Source organism: Ambystoma mexicanum, chromosome 12, assembly GCF_040938575.1.
Source record: "Ambystoma mexicanum isolate Mex_15411 chromosome 12, UKY_AmexF1_1, whole genome shotgun sequence".
NCBI classification, from domain to species: domain Eukaryota; kingdom Metazoa; phylum Chordata; class Amphibia; order Caudata; family Ambystomatidae; genus Ambystoma; species Ambystoma mexicanum.
In genome coordinates this window covers 5,476,213-5,499,461 of record NC_090936.1, presented here as the reverse complement: position 1 = coordinate 5,499,461, position 23,249 = coordinate 5,476,213, and the positions used below count along the sequence as shown (strand labels likewise).

The 23,249-nt window shown below is 49.9% G+C and overlaps 1 protein-coding gene across 1 annotated transcript in view; it reads left to right on the top strand.

Annotated features, from left to right (window-relative positions):
- The window catches only part of UCMA (upper zone of growth plate and cartilage matrix associated), a 105,413-nt gene extending 85,050 nt beyond the window's left edge, over positions 1-20,363 (top strand). Inside the window, exon 5 of the mRNA XM_069627797.1 lies at positions 19,976-20,363. Coding sequence (XP_069483898.1) covers positions 19,976-20,073 — 98 coding nt within the window. The 3' untranslated portion in view covers positions 20,074-20,363. The remainder of the gene's footprint in view (positions 1-19,975) is intronic.
- Positions 20,364-23,249: the final 2,886 nt, after the last annotated feature.

Below are 23,249 nucleotides of genomic sequence, written 5' to 3'. Positions count from 1 at the left end.
GTCACAATGTCATAGATGAACTGCGCGCGCATTCAGTGAGTCACACAATGTCAGAGAGGAACTGCGCGCGCATTGAGCGAGTCACACAATGTCAGAGAGGATCTGCACACGCATTGAGCGAGTCACACAATGTCAGAGAGGAACTGCGCACATTCAGTGAGTCACACAATGTCAGAGAGGAACTGCGCATGCATTCAGTGAGTCACTCAATGTCAGAGAGGATCTGCGTGCATTCAGTGAGTCACACAATCTCAGAGAGGATCTGCGCGCATTCAGTGAGTCACACAATGTCAGAGAGGAACTGCGTGCACATTCAGCGAGTCACTCAATGTCAGAGAGGATCTGCGTGCATTCAGTGAGTCACACAATGTCAGAGAGGATCTGCGCGCATTCAGTGAGTCACACAATGTCAGAGAGGATCTGCGCGCATTCAGTGAGTCACGCAATGTCAGAGAGGAACTGCGCGTGCATTCAGCGAGTCACTCAATGTCAGAGAGGGTCTGCGCGCATTCAGTGAGTCACGCAATGTCAGAGAGGAACTGCGTGCGCATTCAGCGAGTCACTCAATATCAGAGAGGATCTGCGCGTGCATTGAGCGAGTCACACAATGTCAGAGAGGAACTGCGTGCGCATTCAGTGAGTCACACAATGTCAGAGAGGATCTGCGCCCACATTGAGCGACTCACACAATGTCAGAGAGGAACTGCGCGCATTCAGTTAGTCACACAATGTCAGAGAGGAACTGCGCGCGCATTCAGCGAGTCACTCAATGTCAGAGAGGATCTACGCGCATTCAGTGAATCACACAATGTCAGAGAGGAACTGCGCATTCAGTGAGTCACACAATGTCAGAGAGGAACTGCGCGCGCATTCAGCGAGTCACTCAATGTCAGAGAGGATCTACGCGCATTCAGTGAGTCACACAATGTCAGAGAGGAACTGTGCGCGCATTCAGCGAGTCACAATGTCAGAGAGGATCTGCGTGCATTCAGTGAGTCACACAATGTCAGAGAGGATCTGCGCGCATTCAGTGACTCACACAATGTCAGAGAGGATCTGCGCGCGCATTCAGCGAGTCACTCAATGTCAGAGAGGATCTGCACGCATTCAGTGAGTTACGCAATGTCAGAGAGTATCTGTGTGCGCATTCAGCGAGTCACTCAATATCAGAGAGGATCTGCGCACATTCAGTGAGTCACACAATGTCAGAGAGGAACTGCGTGCGCATTCAGTGAGTCACACAATGTCAGAGAGGATCTACGCACGCATTGAGCGAGTCACACAATGTCAGAGAGGAACTGCGCGCGCATTCAGTGAGTCACACAATGTCAGAGAGGATCTGTGCACGCATTGAGCGAGTCACACAATGTCAGAGAGGAAATGCGTGCATTCACTGAGTCAACAATGTCAGAAAGGAACTGCGCGCGCATTCAGTGAGTCACTCAATGTCAGAGAGGATCTGCGTGCATTCAGTGAGTCACACAATGTCAGAGAGGATCTGCGCGCATTCAGTGAGTCACACAATGTCAGAGAGGAACTGCGCGCGCATTCAGCGAGTCACTCAATGTCAGAGAGGATCTGCGTGTATTCAGTGAGTCACACAATGTCAGAGAGGATCTGCGCGCATTCAGTGAGTCACACAATGTCAGAGAGGAACTGCGCGTGCATTCAGCGAGTCACTCAATGTCAGAGAGGATCTGAGCGCATTCAGTGAGTCACACAATGTCAGAGAGGAACTGCGCGCGCATTCAGCGAGTCACTCAATATCATAGAGGATCTGAGCGCATTCAGTGAGTCACGCAATGTCAGAGAGGAACTGCGCGCGCATTCAGCGAGTCACTCAATGTCAGAGAGGATCTGAGCGCATTCAGTGAGTCACACAATGTCAGAGAGGAACTGCGCGCGCATTCAGCAAGTCACTCAATGTCAGAGAGGATCTGAGCGCATTCAGTGAGTCACGCAATGTCCGAGAGGATCTGCGCGCGTATTCAGCGAGTCACTCAATGTCAGAGTGGATCTGCGCGCATTCAGCGAGTCACTCAATGTCAGAGAGTATCTGTGCGCATTCAGCGAGTCACTCAATATCAGAGAGGATCTGTGCGCATTCAGTGAGTCACACAATGTCAGAGGAACTGCGTGCGTATTCAGTGAGTCACACAATGTCAGAGAAGATCTGCGCACGCATTCAGCGAGTCACAATATGTCAGAGAGGATCTGCGCACGCATTCAGCGAGTCACACAATGTCAGAGAGGATCTGCGCACGCATTGAGTGAGTCACAATGTCAGAGAAGAACTGCGCGCGCATTCAGTGAGTCACACAATGTAAGAGAGGAACTGCGCGCGCATTCAGCGAGTCACTCAATGTCAGAGAGGATCTGAGCGCATTCAGTGAGTCACGCAATGTCCGAGAGGATCTGCGCGCGTATTCAGCGAGTCACTCAATGTCAGAGAGGATCTGCGCGCATTCAGCGAGTCACTCAATGTCAGAGAGTATCTGTGCGCATTCAGCGAGTCACTCAATATCAGAGAGGATCTGTGCGCATTCAGTGAGTCACACAATGTCAGAGAGGAACTGCGTGCGTATTCAGTGAGTCACACAATGTCAGAGAAGATCTGCGCACGCATTCAGCGAGTCACACAATGTCAGAGAGGATCTGCGCACGCATTCAGCGAGTCACACAATGTCAGAGAGGATCTGCGCACGCATTCAGCGAGTCACGCAATGTAAGAGAGGAACTGTGCGCGCATTCAGCGAGTCACGCAATGTCAGAGAGGAGCCAAAGCAGAATGAACCTTGCAGATGCAACACAGACTGCCTGAGGTGGCACAAGAGTTAAGGAGCTTTGGCAGCCTACAACATCAAACAGAAGCTGCAACGTATGAGGAGCCCATAGAGAAAGCCCATAGAGAAAGACCACACAGGCATACGAGCACTCAGGAATATAAAAAGAAAAGAAAAAGCCACCAAGACAGCTCCAGCTCCATACTCCTGTATATACAGGTGCAGAGCACTCAGCACATAACTCCCAGTATGCCAGATTATGAGTGGGAGGAAGGGGAGCACACGTAGGCCCTGCCTTAGTATGAGCCCATCCTGTAGTGGGTCCATGTTTAGAAGTCCTGCAGGTCTATCCCAGTCCCATATCTAGGTTGCTTACGCATGAGCCCTGCACGCTGGATTGCGGTGATGAGTGGCAGCACACAGGCAATTGACAGGTGTGATATTGTCAGAGATCCATGCATTGAATTCCTGAAGCAAATCACGTGAGAGCATCTGTGCGAGGGGGTCGAGCATCGCCAGCTGGCAGTCAGTCCTGGGTGAGGCTCGACAGCCCTTTCCATGTATCTGCTCTCTCCAAGGTAAGGGTGAGCAACGAGTCTAACTGCTGCGATGGAATAGCGAATGACGACCTTTAGCCCAGGTGGTGTTGCACAGCCCACCTGGGCCTGTTCTAGAGAGTAGACCCAACACTCAGGCCCAACTTGGAATACTCCATACACTTACCCAGCCACCCAGTCTTTCCCAGATACTCGGCTAATACTGCTAGAACGTTCATTAGTTCATCTCGGGAGGATAGCTCAGCGGCAACGTGCTCGCCTAGGAAGCAAGAGGACACGGAGCAACACGGGTTCGATTTCAGGGTCCGCGCTTAGCAACCTCTAAAACAAACAAAAAACAAAAACTATTACGCAACTAGAAAGCAAACAATTCCTGTAACAGCGCCTTGATGCCCACGGGCTGTGTGAGCGCTTTTAAAATGATTAACAATAATGCAGAGAGCTATTAATCAGAGTTTGCCATTTAAAAAAAATGTATTTCCAATGCGTGTCTTTTCAACCATTTACAGTAGCCTGGTCCCTGCGTGCCCTGATAGAGAGCAGATAACCTCCAGGCAGAAGCTTCTCTCTGGTGGTGATGGTGGTGTGCCAACTCTGGCCTTAGAGAGGGGGTTGGTCGTGATACAGGATTTAATCTCGCAAATAAGCCTTTCATACCATACAATACAGCGGGCCTCATTCCGAGTATGGCGTTAAGGGATAGCGGCCACCGCTAACGAGAGCGGTGGCGGTAATCCCTTACCGCCATACTCCGAGTTCCCTTAGCGCCATGGTGCTTTTAACACCTGCTTTTAGCAGGCGTTAAATACCATGGCGCTAAGGGACCTTGATGTTAATTACGCCACCGTAATTTACGGTGGCGTAATTGACGCCTTCCCCACTCCCATTATGCCCTATGGGGCGAGAATGGGAATGGGGAAGGGTAAATGGGGATTGGGGAATTACCGCCCCGCCAACCTTGGAATGGGGCGGTAATTCCGCCAACCACCAAGGCGCTGCCGGTCCGGGTACGGCGTCAACCAAGGCGTTAATAGCGCCATTGGTTAGCGCCGTACTCGGAATGAGGCCCAGCCTCTCGTCTTGTTGATACGCACATCAAGGACGCAGTGCGTGGAAGAGAGGAAGGTGCGTGCCAGCCCCGTGTTTATTCAGGTGCCAGGTTCTCCCCATGTCTAGAAGAAGCACACCCCTGATCACTCACTCCACTGGCACAGGGCAAGTGTTAGGGACTATGGGCCTCATTACACGGAAGGCGGTAATCCAGGGTGCTATTAGCACCCTGGACCATGCCGGTAAATTACCGGCACCGCCTTGGCGGAAAGGGGATTTACCGCCCCATTCCAAGGTTGGAGGGGTGGTAAATCCCCTTTCCGCCATTGCCCTTCCCCATTCCCATTTCTGCCCCATAGGGCTCTATGGGAATGGGGAAGGCGCTAATTACGGCACCGCAATTTTGCGGTGCCGTAATTAGCTCCGAGGTCCCTTAGCGGGTTGGTACTTAACGCCTGCAAGAAGCAGGCGTTAATTCCTCCAACCCGCAAAGGGACCTCGTAGTACGGCGGTAAGGGTTAACGGTCACCGTTGCCATTAACGGTGACCGTTAACCCTTACCGCCGTCCGTGTAATGAGGCCCTATGTTTGCTCCAATTGCAGAAATCCCCGTGTGTTGTCGTGGAGCATCTGACGGGCGCCCCCCATTAATCAGATGGAAACCCCAGGAATAGGGGGATTGGCACCTGACCTCTAGAGGGGCCTCTACTAATGTTCAAGACTAGCCCTAGGAATTCTCACAGTGAATGTGTCTCGGGAGGATAGCTCAGCGGCAACGCGCTCGCCTGGGAAGCAAGGCGACGCGAAGCAACACGGGTTCGATTCCCGGGTCCGCGCTTAGAAACCTCTGGATATTATAAATGACCCGTCATGAAGGGGGAGAGCATTTCCAACCCCGCGCAGGAGTTTTGCATCAACACTTAAATCCTCAGAATTACCAAGTGTATCGTAAGTTTCATGAATGATTAAAGAATGAACTGCACCTTCTGAAATGTAAGTCTACCAGCAAGAAGATAGATGTCTTCTGCCAGTACAGAATTGAACACACGAATGAGCAGGCCGGGCCCCTGGGGGAGCCACAATGGCATTTAGCAGCCCTCCATACTCAGTCAAGTGCGAATTGCCACCGGTGTTCCAAGAAAGCAGCAGGGAAGAGAGATGTGCAATTATTTGAACTGTGCGACTTCGGGCTGTCATCCAAACCAATAGGGTCGCCATCCTTAACATTATCTCCCATCATATTACGAAGGCCATCTTTGGTGGCAGTAACGGCGAGCATCAGAAGAGTCACTGGAGTGAGGCTCCGTGCAGACACTGGACGTATGAATGGCGATTAATATTACATTTCTCCGTCTGCTTCGATCATCACGAGTCTGCCCAATTCGGTGTCATATTGCATCATAAGTGTGCCCGCGGGTGCCGCTCTGCCCGGACCTGGCGGGCAGAGCGGCGTGCACCGGCACCGTTATTAACGGTGCCGGTGCATCCGACCTCACCATTCACATTCAGCCCCATGGGGCCGAATGGGGAGCATCTATTTTCCGGCGCCCGGAAATGGGCAATTACCGGTTCCGGCAGGGCCGTAATGGCCCGGTAATTGCCCATTCACGGGCGCCGCAAAAATGATGCTCCCCATTCTGCCCCATAGGGCTGAATGTGAATGGGGAGGTCGGATGCACCGGCACCGTTATTAACGGGGCCGGTGCATCCGACCTCCCCATTCACATTCAGCCCCATGGGGCCGAATTGGGAGCATCTATTTTCCGGCGCCCGGGAATACGGCCCGGTAATTGCCCATTCGCGGGCGCCGCAAAAATGATGCTCCCCATTCCCATTCTGCCCCATAGGGCTGAATGTGAAGGTCGGATGCACCGGCACCGTTATTAACGGTGCCGGTGCATCCGACATGCTGCGCTCGCGGGTGCCTCTCTGGCAGACAGGCACCCGCGAGCACAGCTCGTGGTATGGCAGCACCGGCCCACTAGTTGTAAAGCCCCACTGTTTGATTTAGCTCTGAAAGCATGTGCTTTACCATGAATGCGTGTGGCAGGTGCACAGAAAACAGCCCGTGTTCAACATGGTCAACTCCTACTATGCCCAAGAACTTCTGTTACTTTCCCGCAAATTCTACAAACAATTGCGCATATTCGATTTCAACCCAATTGGTGCAGCACATCACGGGGGTATTCACCAATATGGTTAGGGTTTTTATTCACGAAGCAGACACAAGAATCATTCAATTTACCAATAAACTTCGGCTACAAGGAGCCAATTGCCAGGCGCCACGACACGCACACCTTTCCTCTACTGCCGTACGGGAGGATAGCTCGGGGGCAACGTGCTCGCTTCGGAAGCAAGACGACTTGGAGCAACACAGGTTGGATCCCCACGTCCGCGCTTAGAAACCTCCTGGTATTTAAGCGCATAATAACAGCGCCTCGAAGCCCGTGGGCTGTGTGAGCGCTTTAAAAAAAATAATGCAAATAAAAGCTTGGCAGTGCGCCTTCTTTTTTTCTTTTGTGGCGCTTTGGTGCTTCCCTTTCTGGGAATTATGAGTTGCTGCCATCTCACTGCTCAGGTCCCCATTTACGATGTCTAACTCTCCATGAACCTGCACGGGATGCATAATCTAATGGCTCAGAGTGGTATTCTGGAGGGGGCTGTTGACATGGTGGGGCATCAGGAGTCGTAAAGAGTTAGAAATCGTGACGGGAGGGAGGGAGATGACTTAATCTGCTTGAGTTGCTGCATCACTGCACTTATGGAGCGGCTGCATTTTCTGCAGTGCTCTTCTGTCCGGATTCTTGATTTCGCCATCAGATCACGGTCTTCTGCACCTTTTCCTGTGTCCATTCTGCTCAGTGCATCACACTCATTTCTGGTGACGCCACCATCCTCTTACATCTCCATATCCTTCGGGGACCTCCTTCAAGAGAGTGCCATCTCTATAGAGAAGAGCGACCAGGGGAAAAAAAGGGGGGGGGGGGGAGTGAAGGAAGAGACAGGGGGGGGGGGGGGTACAAAAAGAAGAGACCAGAAAGGGAGGGGGGAAGGGAGAAGAGAGACCAGGAGGGGGGAAGGGAGAAGAGAGACCAGAAAGGGAGGGGGGAAGGGAGAAGAGAGACCAGAAAGGGAGGGGGGAAGGGGGAAGGGAGAAGAGAGACCAGAAAGGGAGGGGGGAAGGGAGAAGAGAGACCAGAAAGGGAGGGGGGAAGGGGGAAGGGAGAAGAGAGACCAGAAAGGGAGGGGGGAAGGGGGAAGGGAGAAGAGAGACCAGAAAGGGAGGGGGGAAGGGAGAAGAGAGACCAGAAAGGGAGGGGGGAGGGAGAAGAGAGACCAGAAAGGGAGGGGGGGGAAGGGAGAAGAGAGACCAGAAAAGGGAGGGGGGGGAAGGGAGAAGAGAGACCAGAAGGGGGGGGGATGGGAGAAGAGAGACCAGAAAGGGGGGGGGAGAAGAGAGACCAGAGAAGGGGGGGGGAAGGGAGAAGAGAGACCAGAAAGGGGGGGGGATGGGAGAAGAGAGACCAGAAAGGGGGGGGGATGGGAGAAGAGAGACCAGAAAGGGGGGGGAGGGAGAAGAGAGACCAGAAAGGGGGGGGAGGGAGAAGAGAGACCAGAAAGGGGGGGAGGGAGAAGAGAGACCAGAAAGGGGGGGAGGGAGAAGAGAGACCAGAAAGGGGGGGGAGGGAGAAGAGAGACCAGAAAGGGGGGGGAGGGAGAAGAGAGACCAGAAAGGGGGGGGGAGGAGAGAGGAGAGCAAGACCAGAGGGGAGGGGGAGAGGAGAGCAAGACCAGAGGGGAGGGGGAGAGGAGAGCAAGACCGGAGGGGGAGAGGAGAGCAAGACCAGAGGGGAGGGGGGGGGAGAGAGGAGAGCAAGACCAGAGGGGAGGGGGGGGGAGAGGAGAGCAAGACCAGGGAAGGGGGGGGGGAGAGGAGAGCAAGACCAGAAGGGGGGGGGGGAAGAGGAGTGCAAGACCGGGGGGGGGGAGGAGAGCAAGACCCGAGGGGGGGGGGGGGAGGAGAGCAAGACCAGAGAGGGCAGTGAGGAGAGGAGTGCAAGACCAGAGGGGGGGGGGGGAGGGAGAGAGCAGGGGGGGGGAGAGAGCAGGGGGGGGGGAGAGACCTGAGGGGGGGGAGAGACCTGGGGGGGGGGGAGAGAGACCAGGGGGGGGAGAGAGACCAGAGGGGGGGGAGAGAGACCAGAGGGGGGGGGAGAGAGAGAGACCAGAGGGGGGGGAGAGAGAGAGACCAGGGGGGGGAGAGAGAGAGACCAGGGGGGGGAGAGAGAGAGACCAGGGGGGGGAGAGAGAGAGACCAGGGGGGGGAAGAGAGAGACCGGGGGGGGGGGGGAAGAGAGAGACCGGGGGGGAAGAGAGAGACCGGGGGGAAGAGAGCGACCAGAGGGGGGGGAGAGAGAGACCAGAGCGGGGGAAGAGAGAGACCAGAGGGGGGGAAGAGAGATCAGAGGGGGGAAAGAGAGCGGGGGGAAGAGACCAGAGGGGCAGGGAAGAGAGCAGAGGGGGGGTGGGAAGAGGTGGGGAAAGAGACCGGGAGGTGGAAGAGAGAGACCAGGGGGGAAGAGAGACCAGAGGGGGGGGGGGAGAAACTAGAGGGGAGGAAGGGAGAGAGAGAGAGAGACCAGAGGTGGGGGGAAGAGAGAGAGACCAGAGGGGGGAGAGAGAGACCAGAGGGGGGGGAGAGAGAGACACCAGAGGGGGGAGAGAGAGACACCAGAGGGGGGGAGAGAGAGAGACCAGCGGGGGGGGAGAGAGAGAGACCAGAGGGGGGAAGAGAGAGACCAGAGGGGGGAAGAGAGAGACCAGAGGGGGGAAGAGAGAGACCAGAGGGGGGGAAGAGAGAGACCAGAGGGGGGGAGAAAGAGAGCAGAGGGGGGGGAGAAAGAGACCAGAGGGGGGAGGAGAGAGGTGGGGGGGAGGAGAGAGACCGGGATGGGGAAGAGACCACAGGAGGGGGGGAGAGAGACCAGTGGGGGGGGGGGAGAGACCAGGGGGAAAGAGAGACCAGAGAGAAGAGACCCGAGGGGGTGGAGAGACAAGAGGCGGGGGCGGAGACCAGAGAAGGGGGGGGGGGAGAGAGATCAAAACCAGGGGGGCGGGGGGGAATCCATCTGATCGATCATTACCAGCAAATATCCTCATTCAATCCAGTAAAGGAACTTTCTTCTAAAAGACGCTGCTCCAACGACAACATGTTTTATCTCAAGACAGACTCCTGAATGGTTTTATTGGTCACTGTCTGGGTGGTTGGTTTCCCGATTGTTGTTCGTATTAAATCCTGATTAAATCAAGGGCTGATGCCAGAGTGAATGCTCTAGAGGCAGAGATCGCACATTAATAGGAGTAGCCAAGGTGCATTACAGGCCGTTTGGGGACTTGAAATGAGTAAACCCTGCTCAAGGGCCGAAAAGCAGGTTCTCTGGATCTGAGGCCTGCAGCAAAGCAACACTCAATGGATTGTCTCTTTCCCACACATTCTTCATCAGCCAGATACACACATCCCTACAGAGAAGGGCTGCACTGGACACCAAAAAAGAAAGATAGGGAGTAAACATACTCTCAATAGGAAGCTGCCCCCTTTCAACCACAAAGCTCCATTGATATTTGATATTGAATTTATAACACACCTGTAGACAAGGGTTTCTAGGCTCCACAAGACAAGGGAGGGAAGACCTAGGTAGGACAATACAAACAATCCTACTAGGCCTTGTGTCATTCAGACTGTGCAAGTGCGACAATAGAAGTGCAAGGGCGAGGAAGGGAGAAGTGCAGCCAGGGCAGCGCTGCTCTAGTTAAGTGCAAGGAGGGGCCATAGGGGGTGACAGTTACAGCCCCTAATTGCACAGGAGGCAGTGCAAAGGAAAACTTGTAGTGGAATGAGCCTGGTACCCATTGAGACTGAGGGAACCAAGCAGCCAACCAGCGCAGCAGACAGGTAAGTTAGCAAGGGCGAGAGAAGGCAGAGGAGAACAGGAGGGTCTTGAGCTGCTTCCAGAACTTCAGTCCAGCTCAAGTCTGAGAGGGGCAGTGAGGCCGTTCCAGAATGAGGAACCTGCAGAGGACAGAGATCTACCCCCCATCTGCCTGGAGAAGCATCTGACCCTCGGAGAGTTGTAGGTAGCTGAGCGAAGGGCTCGAGAGGGAAGGTATTTTGGAAGAGAGAGTTCGATGGAGTGCCAGCCCTGGCCCCAGAAAGCCTTGTGGGCAATGCAGATGGTCTTGAACTTGATCCTTGTAGCCACCAGGAGAGATTTCAGAGCTGGAGAGATACAATTCCTGGGCTTGAGGCCAAGGATAAGTCTTGCAATTCTGTTCTGGATTAGATGCAGGGGGGGGGGCGAAGAGTAGAGGTAGGCAGATTGAGAAAAAGAAAAGGCTGTTGCAGTAGTCCAGCCTGGAGAGAACCAGTGCTCTGGAGACACTGAGATTCTTGGGGGGGGGGGGGGGGGAGATAGAATACCTTGGAGGCAGTGCAGCTGGAAGTGGGCCTTGTTGGTAAGGTCCACGATGTGAGGAAAGGAGGAGAGTGTGGAGTCCAAGATGACGCCAAGGATTTTTGCCTCGCATGAAGGCAAGAAGCGCAGCCACATGAAAGGGAAAGCGGGCGCAGGGTTCCCCGATGAAAAGGATGCCCATATTACTGGCATTAAGGCAAAGATCATTGGAGGCACACCACTCCCGGATTGCTGATACACAGTGAAGAATGAGGGAGGAGAGGAGGCTGAGGGAAGCCTGAAACAGAGCAGAGTGTCATCCGCATAACACAAAGTTAGAAGGGAAAGTGGAGATCAGGGGGGGCAAAAGGGGCCAGATAGACATTGAAGGGTCGGGGAAGAGGATAGAGCCCTGGGGGACACATGTGGAGAGAGAGAGGCGGTGGACTTAAAGGACCCAAGTTGGACCTGGGAGAGACAGTCCAGGAGGAAGGTGGTCCGCCACACCAGGGCCTGATCCTTGATGCTCAGGTTTATACAGAGTCTGTTGAGGAGGACATGGTACTCGGACCTTCTGGACTTGACCCTCTGCCCACCTCTCCGGTTGCATTTGTCGGCGGACCTCCTATCCCAGTGTGAAGGTTGGGTCTCCACATCCGAACCCGAAAACCCTCAACCTAAATGCATGGCTTTTGAGATGACACATGATGACTGGGACCTCTCTGCGGAGGTACTCGAGGTGCTGCTGGCCAACAAGATCACTATGCCCGCAGGTGGAGAAGATTCGAGGTGTGGTGCAGAGAATGCGGGATTGACACTATCTCTAGCCCTGCTGATGGAATTCCTTCTGTCAATGGCCTCTTCAGGTCACCACAGTCAAAGGGTACTTGGCGACTGTGTTCAAAAGGTCTCTGGCTCAAGGGTCCTTCTTCACGACCCTGGTTATAGCCCAATTTCTAAAGGGCCTTGCAAATACGTTTCCACCTACTACTATTGTGGTTCCTGACTGGGACCTTTGTCTTCACATTTCTTATGGCGGCTCCGTTTCAGCAGTAACATTCTTGTTCTTTGCGGTTACTTACTTTGAGAACCGCTTTCCTGGTGGCCATCGCTTCAGCCAGGCAGGTCAGCAGGCTGCAGGCCCTATACTGTAAGCCACCCTTCCTTTGCTTCTTTTGAGAGAAGGCTTCTCTAAAGTTGTGGTCCGGGTTCCTGGCCAAGGTGGGGTCCGAATTCCACTTATCCCAAGCAATTGAACTTCCTGTGTTTTATCCACCCCGCACTTCCCTAAGGAGGAGGAGCCATTTCACAGACTAGACCATAAGAATGCATTGAGTTTTACGTGGCCCGGACAGCTGAGTACAGGAAAGTCAACCAATTGTTTGTGGCCAGGAAAGGTTTAACAGTTTCTAAACAAACAATTTCACGGTGGATCACGCTGTGCAGCGTGCCATCACATTCCAGGGAAAGAGTTGCCCCCCGGCATTAGGGCCCATGCCACCAGTGGACCTTCTCTACGGCGCTGCAGAGAGGAGTACCGGTTAAAGACATTTGCTGGGCTGTGACCTGGTCTTCACTTCATGTCACCCGCGGGGCCCACGCTCTGTTCGGAAGGGTGGTTTTGCAGAATCTTTTGCCGTGAATGCGCTGGGAATCTTATCTGATACTTCTAGGGCCTTATGACCCTTTTTGGTTCAGTTCTGCATTCCTTCTGTGGTCTCTATTTTTCACCCAAAATAATCCCAGTTGACATTGCATTTTCTATTCTCTTTCGGTTGTTGCCATTTTCTCGCTAGTTTCCCTCAGTAGTGGCTAAGCTTGCAGGGGTTGGAACTGAGGTACGGGGCATAGTGACGCAGTATATGTACGACGACCAACATTACATCCAGAGCCGACAACAGCGCAGATCGACAGCCGAGTAGAGGTGCACTACGCCCCTTGTCAAAAGTTTTTCTGAGCAGCTGACGCTTGAAGGGATATCTATCTGATGAAGAATCTGCGGGAGAAGAACCCATAGAAAGAACATTACGAGAAGTAATTTCTCCTTCCCGAGCAAATTGTGTTTAATTGGACATGATATTGCAATACACAATTCATTGATTGCGACATGAAGGGCACTTCATGTAGTGTGTCATGCATGTTCTGGTGAGAGAACTGTTGATGCAGTTTATCAGACTCGGCTCGTAAGACCAATCTTAGACCAATCTTATTGAACGTATTTGGGGGGGCTTTAATGGGTACCTGCACACAGAGGACTCCAGAAGACTAGCCCAACCACCAGATGAGAGGTCTGTTGGGCATGTCCCGGAAAACCGAAAGCCTGAACATATATATGTGTGTATGTGTGTGTGTGTGTGTAAGATAGTTATTTGCCTGCTCTGATGTCCTAACACAAATACTCTAATGCTCGAATTTCTCATGGTTCAATTGAAGTGTTGTCGAATGACCTTTGTTCCAGGGTTTTCTTCCCATTAACATTAATACTTTGTATACTCAACTCAAAAGGCAAGGTCTCCTAAACAGTAGTTTTTTATAAACTTTAAGAAAAAGATGTTTAAAAAAAATCTGTTCTATATAGAGTCTTACTGTTTATTGGAGGCTAAGTATGACAGCTAGAAAGCTAGGGTCTGCTTATTCTTGGTAGACGCCATAAACAGTAGTGACTGTGTAGATCTGCAGCAGTAAGAGGTCGAGGGGAACATTCTTATAGACCTCCCCCCTGCCTCCCCAAAGCAAATGGGGGAAAAAGGCTCTTGTTCTGGATGGGATTGTAGTGGGAACCTCAGTCTTGGGGCAGCACACCCAAAATCCCACGTCATGCCCATCAGCAAACAAGATGAACCCAAGTCAACATGGTCCTTGAACTGGCTACCTTACAGTTACAGTGGTATCTGCCTCACCTGCAGATACACAGGAAACCGAGCCATCAATTATTTTACAGTAAAGACAAAACAATCCGCTATTTTTCCACCTCTAATGTTATCAGTGATGCCGCTCCATTTACCAATGTGCACGGCATGACTGGTAGCATTTTTTTAAATTACATACAATAATAATTCATAAATTAACTAGAGGTAAGAAGACTGCACAAAGTCACATTGTTGGGTATGCGTTAGTAGACTAGACAATATGACACCTGTACTTTGGTGGTCCAGGTACTGGCCTAAGTGTAGTAAGAGGCCAGTCTCCACTGGTACCCACACTGCCCACTGAAGGTTTCCTCGGAAGGGCAGGCGAGTCCCACAGTATTTAGGTAGTCACAGGATGAGGCAGGGTTCCATGTTGGCAAGCAAAGAGATGAACCGATGAAGAGTGAGGAGGAAGGGGAGTGAGAGCAGGAGGAGGGGAATCGCGGGACATCTTCTGGCACAAGGTTTCTTCCCCATAGTCTGGTGCCTAGGTTCTCCTAGCATCATCCTGCCAGTGAACGTTACTCGTGACCTTTCATAAGTCACTTTGTAAACGTAGAACTTGCATCTCATTCCATCACTTCACTGCAACTCTGAAATGTGCCGTTAATACCCGATCCGGTGGTCCAGATAAGGTGTTATTGGCCCGGGGCCTGAGATAAAGAGCAGTCGACCTGGGTTGTTAACATTTTTTTAAAAAAAAGCATTTTCATTAATTGAACGGGACACTGCACGCGTTCCGTTCAATGAATGAAAATACTGTCCCAAGATGACTATCAATATGGAAGGCGGGGCTTCATACAGAGCCCCTCCTCCATTTCTATGGCAGCCACAGATCAGGAGCAGAAGTGCAGTGGCAAAGGGGCCGTCGCTGCTGAAGAAAACAGGTAAGTGGGGGGGGACAAAAAATGTGGAAGGGAAGGTGGGGGAAAGATGGCGCTGCGGGTAGGGGAAGCAGCCTCCAAGTTCCATGGAACACGGGCTGAGATTAGCGGTTTTAGCCGGCAATCCAAGGAACACGATTGGCTGCTACCCCCACCCAGGTGCTAATATTGCTTGCATGCAAGGCTCCTGCCTATCCCCCACGCTGTATAATGCCTATACTAAGCTGCTTTTTGCAGCCTTGGATGCCATGGGTGTCATCTATACGAACTTTGCTGATTACACCCAAATCCTCATCCCACTCTCAGGCAATTACGAACAAGAACCACTACTGGTCAACCAAATCTACTCTCTCATACATAACTGGATGGCCAACAACAGCCTCTGTCTAAACGAAGACAAAACAGAGCTGCTCATATTAGGTTCCTCCACCAAAATTGATACCCTCCAGCCTGTCTTTAAAATCATTCACCATTGACGGCACCACGATCCCTGTACTCAAACGAGTCAAGACCCTTGGCGTTTACTTAGATGCCACCTTAACTATGTCAAAACAAGTAAACACACTAGCTTCATCCACATCTTACACTTCCAAACTCATCTCCCTTAGTCGCAAATTCCTCTCAGCCAACAACTGTGTTACACTAGCCAGAGCTCTCATACTCTCCAAGCTAGACTATTGTAATATCCTCTTCCTTGGCACCTCCAAATCCAACCTAGCCGCAAACTTCAACTTATGCAGAACAAAGCCCTCAGAGCAGCCCCAGGCATCAAAAAATCTGAACATATCTCCAACACCAGAAGAGACCACCACTGGCTCCCCATCCAAGCCAGAATCCTATTTATAACCTTGAGCATCATGCATAAATGCATGGCCAACAAAGCCCCCAAATACCTCAACACCACAGTCATGAAGAAACCCCAGACCAGACTCCTCAGATCCAATAAGAACGCATACCTCGAAATCCCAAGATACAAAAGAGAGAAAGCGGGGGGTAGCAGCTTTAAAATTCTGGCTCCCAGACACTGGAACTCTCTACCCGCCAATATTATGAATGAAACATCTTTCCCAAAATTCAAAAGTTCTTTGAAAACCTGGCTATTCAACAGGTAATAACTGAACCTAGAGCACTATCTCGCTCGTATTAATTGTACATGTCTGACTGTAATGTATATAATTGACTGTTCGTGTGTATCTCTCTGTTCAGATTTAAGATTGCATTCTCCCAAGGTCTGTAACTACGCCGTGATAGCCCCGGGTCTGGGCGTATAACAAATGTAATAAAATAAATAAAAATGCATCACAGAATTTACAAAGGAGCTTCAACAGACCACAACGCTTAGTCAAGGAACCATAGAGGCTAAAGGGCCAAAGGGGCAAAGAGAACCCTGACAGAATCAGTTAAACGCAAAAAGAAACAGGGAAAATACACATTCTAAAGATGCGATGTAGACCTCAAAATATATTCCACCATTTCCTTCTACCAGCTGCAAGTACTATTCTGTTGCGTTTCCTTTGAGAGCCTATCTAGAACTTCAATCATGGTAGCCCACCCTCCTTACAAGACTAAAACTAATCTACCTGTATCTGCTCTCAACAGACCACAGCAGCCTAAAAACATAACTACGATTTCTGGAGCTCTAATTAACGCTAGCTCGTTGGTGGCACATGCCACTGAAATAGCAGACCTGATCTCCATGGACGCCCTTGCTATTCTAGCTCTCACAGAGACATGGCTACATGACGCAGCTGGCCCAGTCCTTACGGTAGCAATACCTGACAACTACCAAATACTCAGAGCATATAGAGCTAATGCCAGAGGTTGCGGTTTAACCCTCATAGCTAAAGCCAACCTCGCTGTAAGACTCATGCCATCACCCCCACTCAAATCCTGTGGATTTGGCTCATTGCCAAACTCCCCATCTCCCTACTTTACAGACCCCCGGGCCCTATTGGTACTTTCGAGGAGGATATCTCCAGCATTCTTGCCAATAACACCAACAATTCCTCTCAAATCTTACTACTGGGTGACTTTAACTTCGGATTTAACGATCCTGCTGACAAAAATGCTCAGGCAGTAGCCAACATCCTTGTAGAACAAGGACTGACCCAAAGAGTATCCCTACTGACCCACGTCAAAGGGAGGACCATAGATTAGGTGGCGGACCTGAACTGCGAGACCTCTATCACCACGATCATCCCACAACTGTGGATGGACCACCACCTGTTCGCCTTTACTTTAGCTACCAACAGACAACTGGCCAGAGACAATGCCATGGCACCACCCCTCCCTACCAGAAGTAAAAACATTTTTTTAAAAACACAGCGGAACGGCTACTCCCACACATCCTACCTTCACTCAACCTACTCCCAAGTGCCTCCGACCCTAACCTCCTTGTCCAGGCATATACACTACCATGTCCAAGGCCCTAGACATCATTGCACCACTCAAATTGCGTAGAAGCAAACAGCGTGCACATCTTAATCCCTAGTTCACACCACAAATTAAAACCCTCAGTACAAAAAAGGAAACTACTATCTGTTTGGCGACAATCCCACAGAAGAAAACAAGCTGCACTTGACTGATTTTTCAAACTCCAAAAAGGAAATAATTAGCACAAAAAAACCACTATAACGAAAGAATCACCAAGGCCAGTTCCACCCCTAAGGAACTATTTATGATCCTACGAGAAATGGAATCCCCCATTCCTCCCAGACACAACGTGCCCAAGGACAAACCATGGTGCTCAAAAATACAAAATGCGTTCGCTAACAAAATAACACTACTCCAAAATAAGATAGCCAACAAAAAAGCCACCTTGCCTAATCTCGAACTACAATCCACCAGTCCTACTGAATCTGTCAGTACCCTAGAAACATTTAGATTCTCCAAAATATCCATCCTTGAAACTGAAAACATTATTTCACCTTTGAAACCCAACTGCCATGGAGACAATTGCCCCGCCCAGATAATTAAAGATGCAGCGAGAGACCTAGCGCCATTCATCTCAAAACAAATTAATTCTTCCTTTGCGACTAACATGGTCCCAAGCAACCTAAAACAGTCCTGGCTCCTACCTCTGCTAAAAATAAATTAAAAAAACAAACCCTGGACCCCTCCATCCCAACAAATTACAGGCCTATCACCACGGTGCCCTTTCTTCTCAAAATAATTGATACAGTAGCATACCTACAAATACAGAACTACCTCGAGGCTAACCATCTCTTAGGTTGCCACCAATCCAGCTTCAGACCACATGATGGCACGGAAACGGCACTAATTGATTTAAAAACTCAAATCGATGAGCTCAAGGACAAAAGGGACAATTGCTATGCTACTCCTACTCGATTTGTCAGCCGCCTTCGACCTGGTTGACCACGAAGTTCTGTGCAAACACCTGGCCTTGGTGGCCCACTTCTCGAGTGATGCAATAGCTTGGGTCCAATCCTTCTTAAACAACAGAACAATGAGATTTTTCTCCCCATCTGCAGACCCCATCCAGACCATGTGGTGGTCCACAAGGCTCTGTGTATCGCCTACCATGTATACCATATTTACAAAGCCTCGGTTTGACACATTGGACAGATGGGTGTCAGCTACCCTAACTATGCAGATGACGCCCAGATCCTCATTCCCCTTTCGGGCAAATATGGCAAGGACACTGCTTTGGTAAATAAAATCTACCTCCTCATTCAGGACGGATGGCAACCCATGGCCTCGGTCTGAATGACGACAAAATGGAACTGATACTTGGATCTGCCGCTAACCTAAAAAAACTGGACACCAACTCCTCTGCCTTAATAATAGACGGAATCACAATCAAGGTAGTCAAAGAAGTAAAAACCTTAGGTTTTTACCTTGACTCCACTCTATCCTTAAGCAAACAGGTAAATTCCATGGCATCTTCAACCGCCTACTCGTGCAAGCTTATCAGGGCTTGTAGGCCTCTCTTATCCAAAGCTAGCTGCATTATCCTCGCCAACGCACCAATACTTGTGAAACTGGATTATTTTAACGCCCTATACTTAGGTGCCAACAAGTATATCCCAGACAAGAGCAGAATCCTACAGAACATTGCACTAAGAACTGCTCTGAACGTACCCAATAGAGATCATCTCAGAAATCCGAAAAGAACACCATTGGCTGAAGATCAGCGATAGAATTATGCTTAAAACACTTTGCCTCACGTTCAAATGCCTTAACAATGCAGCACCTCCCTACCTTTCAGAGAGAATCGTTAGGAAAACCTCTACACACCTCTCGAGAGCGGCTTTGGGAATGTCTGAACATTCCCAAATTTAAGCTAAAAAAAATCTGGAGGAAGTAGTTTCCAAGTGAAAGCCGCCCAATCATGGAACACACTACCTCAATCTTTCTCTCAGAGCCGACCAATCCTTCCTTAGCTTTAGACGCAACACTCTGAACTGGCTATGATCCAATGATATATGATCCTTACTGTACTCTCTGTACCTGTCCTACTTACCTACTGTACTATTCCATGGTATTCCTCCTGAACTTTATCTGCTGCCTTCCCATCATACTTTGTAACCTTCTTACCATGTAACCCATACCTGTCTCACCTTGTAACATAAGCTTTAAGTATTCTTGTACTCGTTGCGCCCAGTTACCTACGGGTTCGGTATAGACTGTGATGAGCGAGTCATTGGCAGCCATTTTCACTGTTACAAGTGATCAGGTTATCTGGGAAGCTGCGCTAATGACCTCTCCGTTTCTTTGGTGAGCTGCCTGCAGCAGTGCAAGCTGTGCTGCATATAATGCAAGTACATGCAGTAAAGCAGATCTGAGGATGTCCCTGGGCCGCCACTGCTGTGAGCGGAGTACACTTGAGCGAGTCTCCACAAGGACTCTCCCTGAAAAGCCAACCTGATGCCCTTCAGCTGCTTCTTGAGGGCCTGTCGCTCCTCTTCAGTTTACCCATCTTTTTTCCCTCCCACTTCTCCCTCCTCTTTCAACTCCAAGCTCTTAGGTTTTTTGCATTAATGAAAACCTACCGGGACCAGTCACACGGTGCTGCCTGGAAATCACAGGGCCCCCCCAAGCCTACTTAGGGGTGTCACGGACACTAAAAAGGAGTCACAATTTCTGCCCAAAATGCTGCCACAGCGCACATGTAGGCTGGGAAGGATGTACATTCATACCACGTCTGTGAATCAGACGGTCTCACAGTAGGTGCCAGTCATTAAAGCCACTATGTTAGAAACTGAATGCAGTATATAGAATATACGTTGGTTTTCAAGCAAAATGTAAAGAACTGTACATGTAATGAACTGGTGGACTCACTGGCCTGGCTGACATTCTTCTGGGGTCTTTCCATTGCAGAACAGCAAGAGAGGACTCGTGAGCAAGTGGAGCAATGGCGCCAGTGGCATTATGACGGCCTCTATCCATCTTACCACTATCAGCGCCACAACATCTAAGGCAGCGGAAGCCGGAGCAGCCAGCCTTCACCGACTGGCCTCCGCTTGTGTGCAATGTCAGCGTGTGCAAAAAGTTGCCTTTTGAAAAACAAAAAATGTGCAGATCCCATTTTTTTTATTTTTTCTTCTTTCTTTTCCTTTTTTGACCTTTTGCACTTGGTGCATAGGACATGCGTTTCATGTTGAAAGACAGTATTCTAGCTTTATATCTCGAAACACTGTCCCATGTACAGGGAAAGACTTTTCCATTTGATTTTTAAACACATTAAATAAAAATATTTAATGTTTAAGGTTGTCTGCTGTGAGTATTTTACGCATTGTTGTACCAATCTAGTGTTTGTAACATTGTAACATAAAACATTTCCTGGGGAGAGGGGGGGGGCTGAGGGAGTTTCTTGGTGACCCACATGCTGCACACCTTTGAAAGAATTCTTCTCAAGTGTAAATCGCCAACCAACCTACGTTCTGGCGGCCCTCCCATGTTGATAAAACTATCTAGGTACTTTGAGCATCAGACAATGCCTGGCGGAACTAACTACGAGCTACAACCCAATCAGGACAGAATAGCTAACAAGGCTTACACAGCAACGGGCACAACCCACAACCTCACCCACTACCAAGCATTCCCCTGACATCACTACACTGACCTTGTATAAAGGTCCAACCCAATTGTGCATCCACACGATCAAACTACTACCTCACAAGACAACCATCCTCAAACTAACCCTCCATTTAAGCTAACCCGCCAGACAAATGAGACCACCATCACCACACTAAGAAACCCACGCTACGAAGTAGAAGACGGAATGCGCTAAACCGACATACACGATTCCCGAGCAGTATTCCTCGAGATGTACTGACTTCGTAATGAGATTAACTAAAACACACACAACAAATCATCTGAGACATAGGCGTGGTGAATCCAGACATTCTGCGTTAGGCAAGACTGCATGCAGTAAGTACCCTGTGGGAGACTACACCACACTTGTCCTCTTGGCAATAGGTAACCCAACCTTTGGTATAGGCCTGTACCAGACAAGTTGGCCGAGTGACTGAGCAGCCAGGCCTATCTCAAGAGGGGTCAATGTGAGCTGTAGGGTTGTAATAGATATTCACAGTGACATGTATTCAAATAACACTTATACTCATACTCAAGGTTTCTTGATTGAAATAATTATTAATTTAACAGTCCGTTTTAAAATAAGCCTTCGTTAGAAGGGAGAAATATGCAACACTTAAATACATTTCAACTAGATCTCTGTAAAGAAGAAACCTTGTCTACATCTTGAAAGAGACAATAGGAGTGCGTTTCTCTCCAGACTAAACCTCACCCTCCTCACACACACCTCAAACTGTAACCACACCTCTTAAACCACATCACAACATAAAACACACCACAGAGAGCATTACACAACAGCACACGATGGACTCTGACCAGATACCACACCAAAAAAGGTCATGAACAGTGTTAACTGAACTGAAGCTGCCAACAGCACATCACAGCTCCCTTGCTCTTTCTCCAAACTTTGTCCTACTAATGTGCCCTAACTTTCAGACCCGCCAGAGCGCCAGGGGACCACTACGGTGGGGATAGTGCCCAGTATTAATATCCTTCACAAGCCCATAAATGAGCTCTACGCACACTATGCTTAACTACCATTCAATGGCGTTTTGCGAAAACCCCAAGCCATCCCTGCCAACATGCCCGCAAGGAAGGACTACAAGTCACAGAATGAAAGAAGATCACGACTGGACTACCGTCTCCCAAGCTGGCATGTAAAGCAAGGGGTCACTACCCAGCAAGGCCGGTCCACAGTTCACTTAATTCCAGATTCGCAAATGTAGAGCCAGAAACTTCTAGATGGGTCAAATGTTTGTGGCCCAACTCCAAGTGACAAGTATCATGTACAGACCAAAACAGCCACAGAACAGACCTAGACAGGACTCAACAGAGACAGCATCACAAGTGACAAGTATCATGTACAGAGCAACACAGCCACAGAACAGACCTAGACAGGACTCAACAGAGACAGCATCACAAGTGACAAGTATCATGTACAGAGCAACACAGCCACAGAACAGACCTAGACAGGACTCAACAGAGACAGCATCACAAGTGACAAGTATCATGTACAGAGCAACACAGCCACAGAACAGACCTAGACAGGACTCAACAGAGACAGCATCACAAGTGACAAGTATCATGTACAGAGCAACACAGCCACAGAACAGACCTAGACAGGACTCAACAGAGACAGCATCACAAGTGACAAGTATCATGTACAGAGCAACACAGCCACAGAACAGACCTAGACAGGACTCAACAGAGACAGCATCACAAGTGACAAGTATCATGTACAGAGCAAAACAGCCACAGAACAGACCTAGACAGGACTCAACAGAGACAGCATCACAAGTGACAAGTATCATGTACAGAGCAACACAGCCACAGAACAGACCTAGACAGGACTCAACAGAGACAGCATCACAAGTGACAAGTATCATGTACAGAGCAGCACAGCCACAGAACAGACCTAGACAGGACTCAACAGAGACAGCATCACAAGTGACAAGTATCATGTACAGAGCAACACAGCCACAGAACAGACCTAGACAGGACTCAACAGAGACAGCATCACAAGTGACAAGTATCATGTACAGAGCAACACAGCCACAGAACAGATCTAGACAGGACTCAACAGAGACAGCATCACAAGTGACAAGTATCATGTACAGACCAAAACAGCCACAGAACAGATCTAGACAGGACTCAACAGAGACAGCATCACAAGTGACAAGTATCATGTACAGAGCAACACAGCCACAGAACAGACCTAGACAGGACTCAACAGAGACAGCATCACAAGTGACAAGTATCATGTACAGAGCAACACAGCCACAGAACAGACCTAGACAGGACTCAACAGAGACAGCATCACAAGTGACAAGTATCATGTACAGAGCAACACAGCCACAGAACAGACCTAGACAGGACTCAACAGAGACAGCATCACAAGTGACAGGTATCATGTACAGAGCAACACAGCCACAGAACAGACCTAGACAGGACTCAACAGAGACAGCATCACAAGTGACAAGTATCATGTACAGAGCAACACAGCCACAGAACAGACCTAGACAGGACTCAACAGAGACAGCATCACAAGTGACAAGTA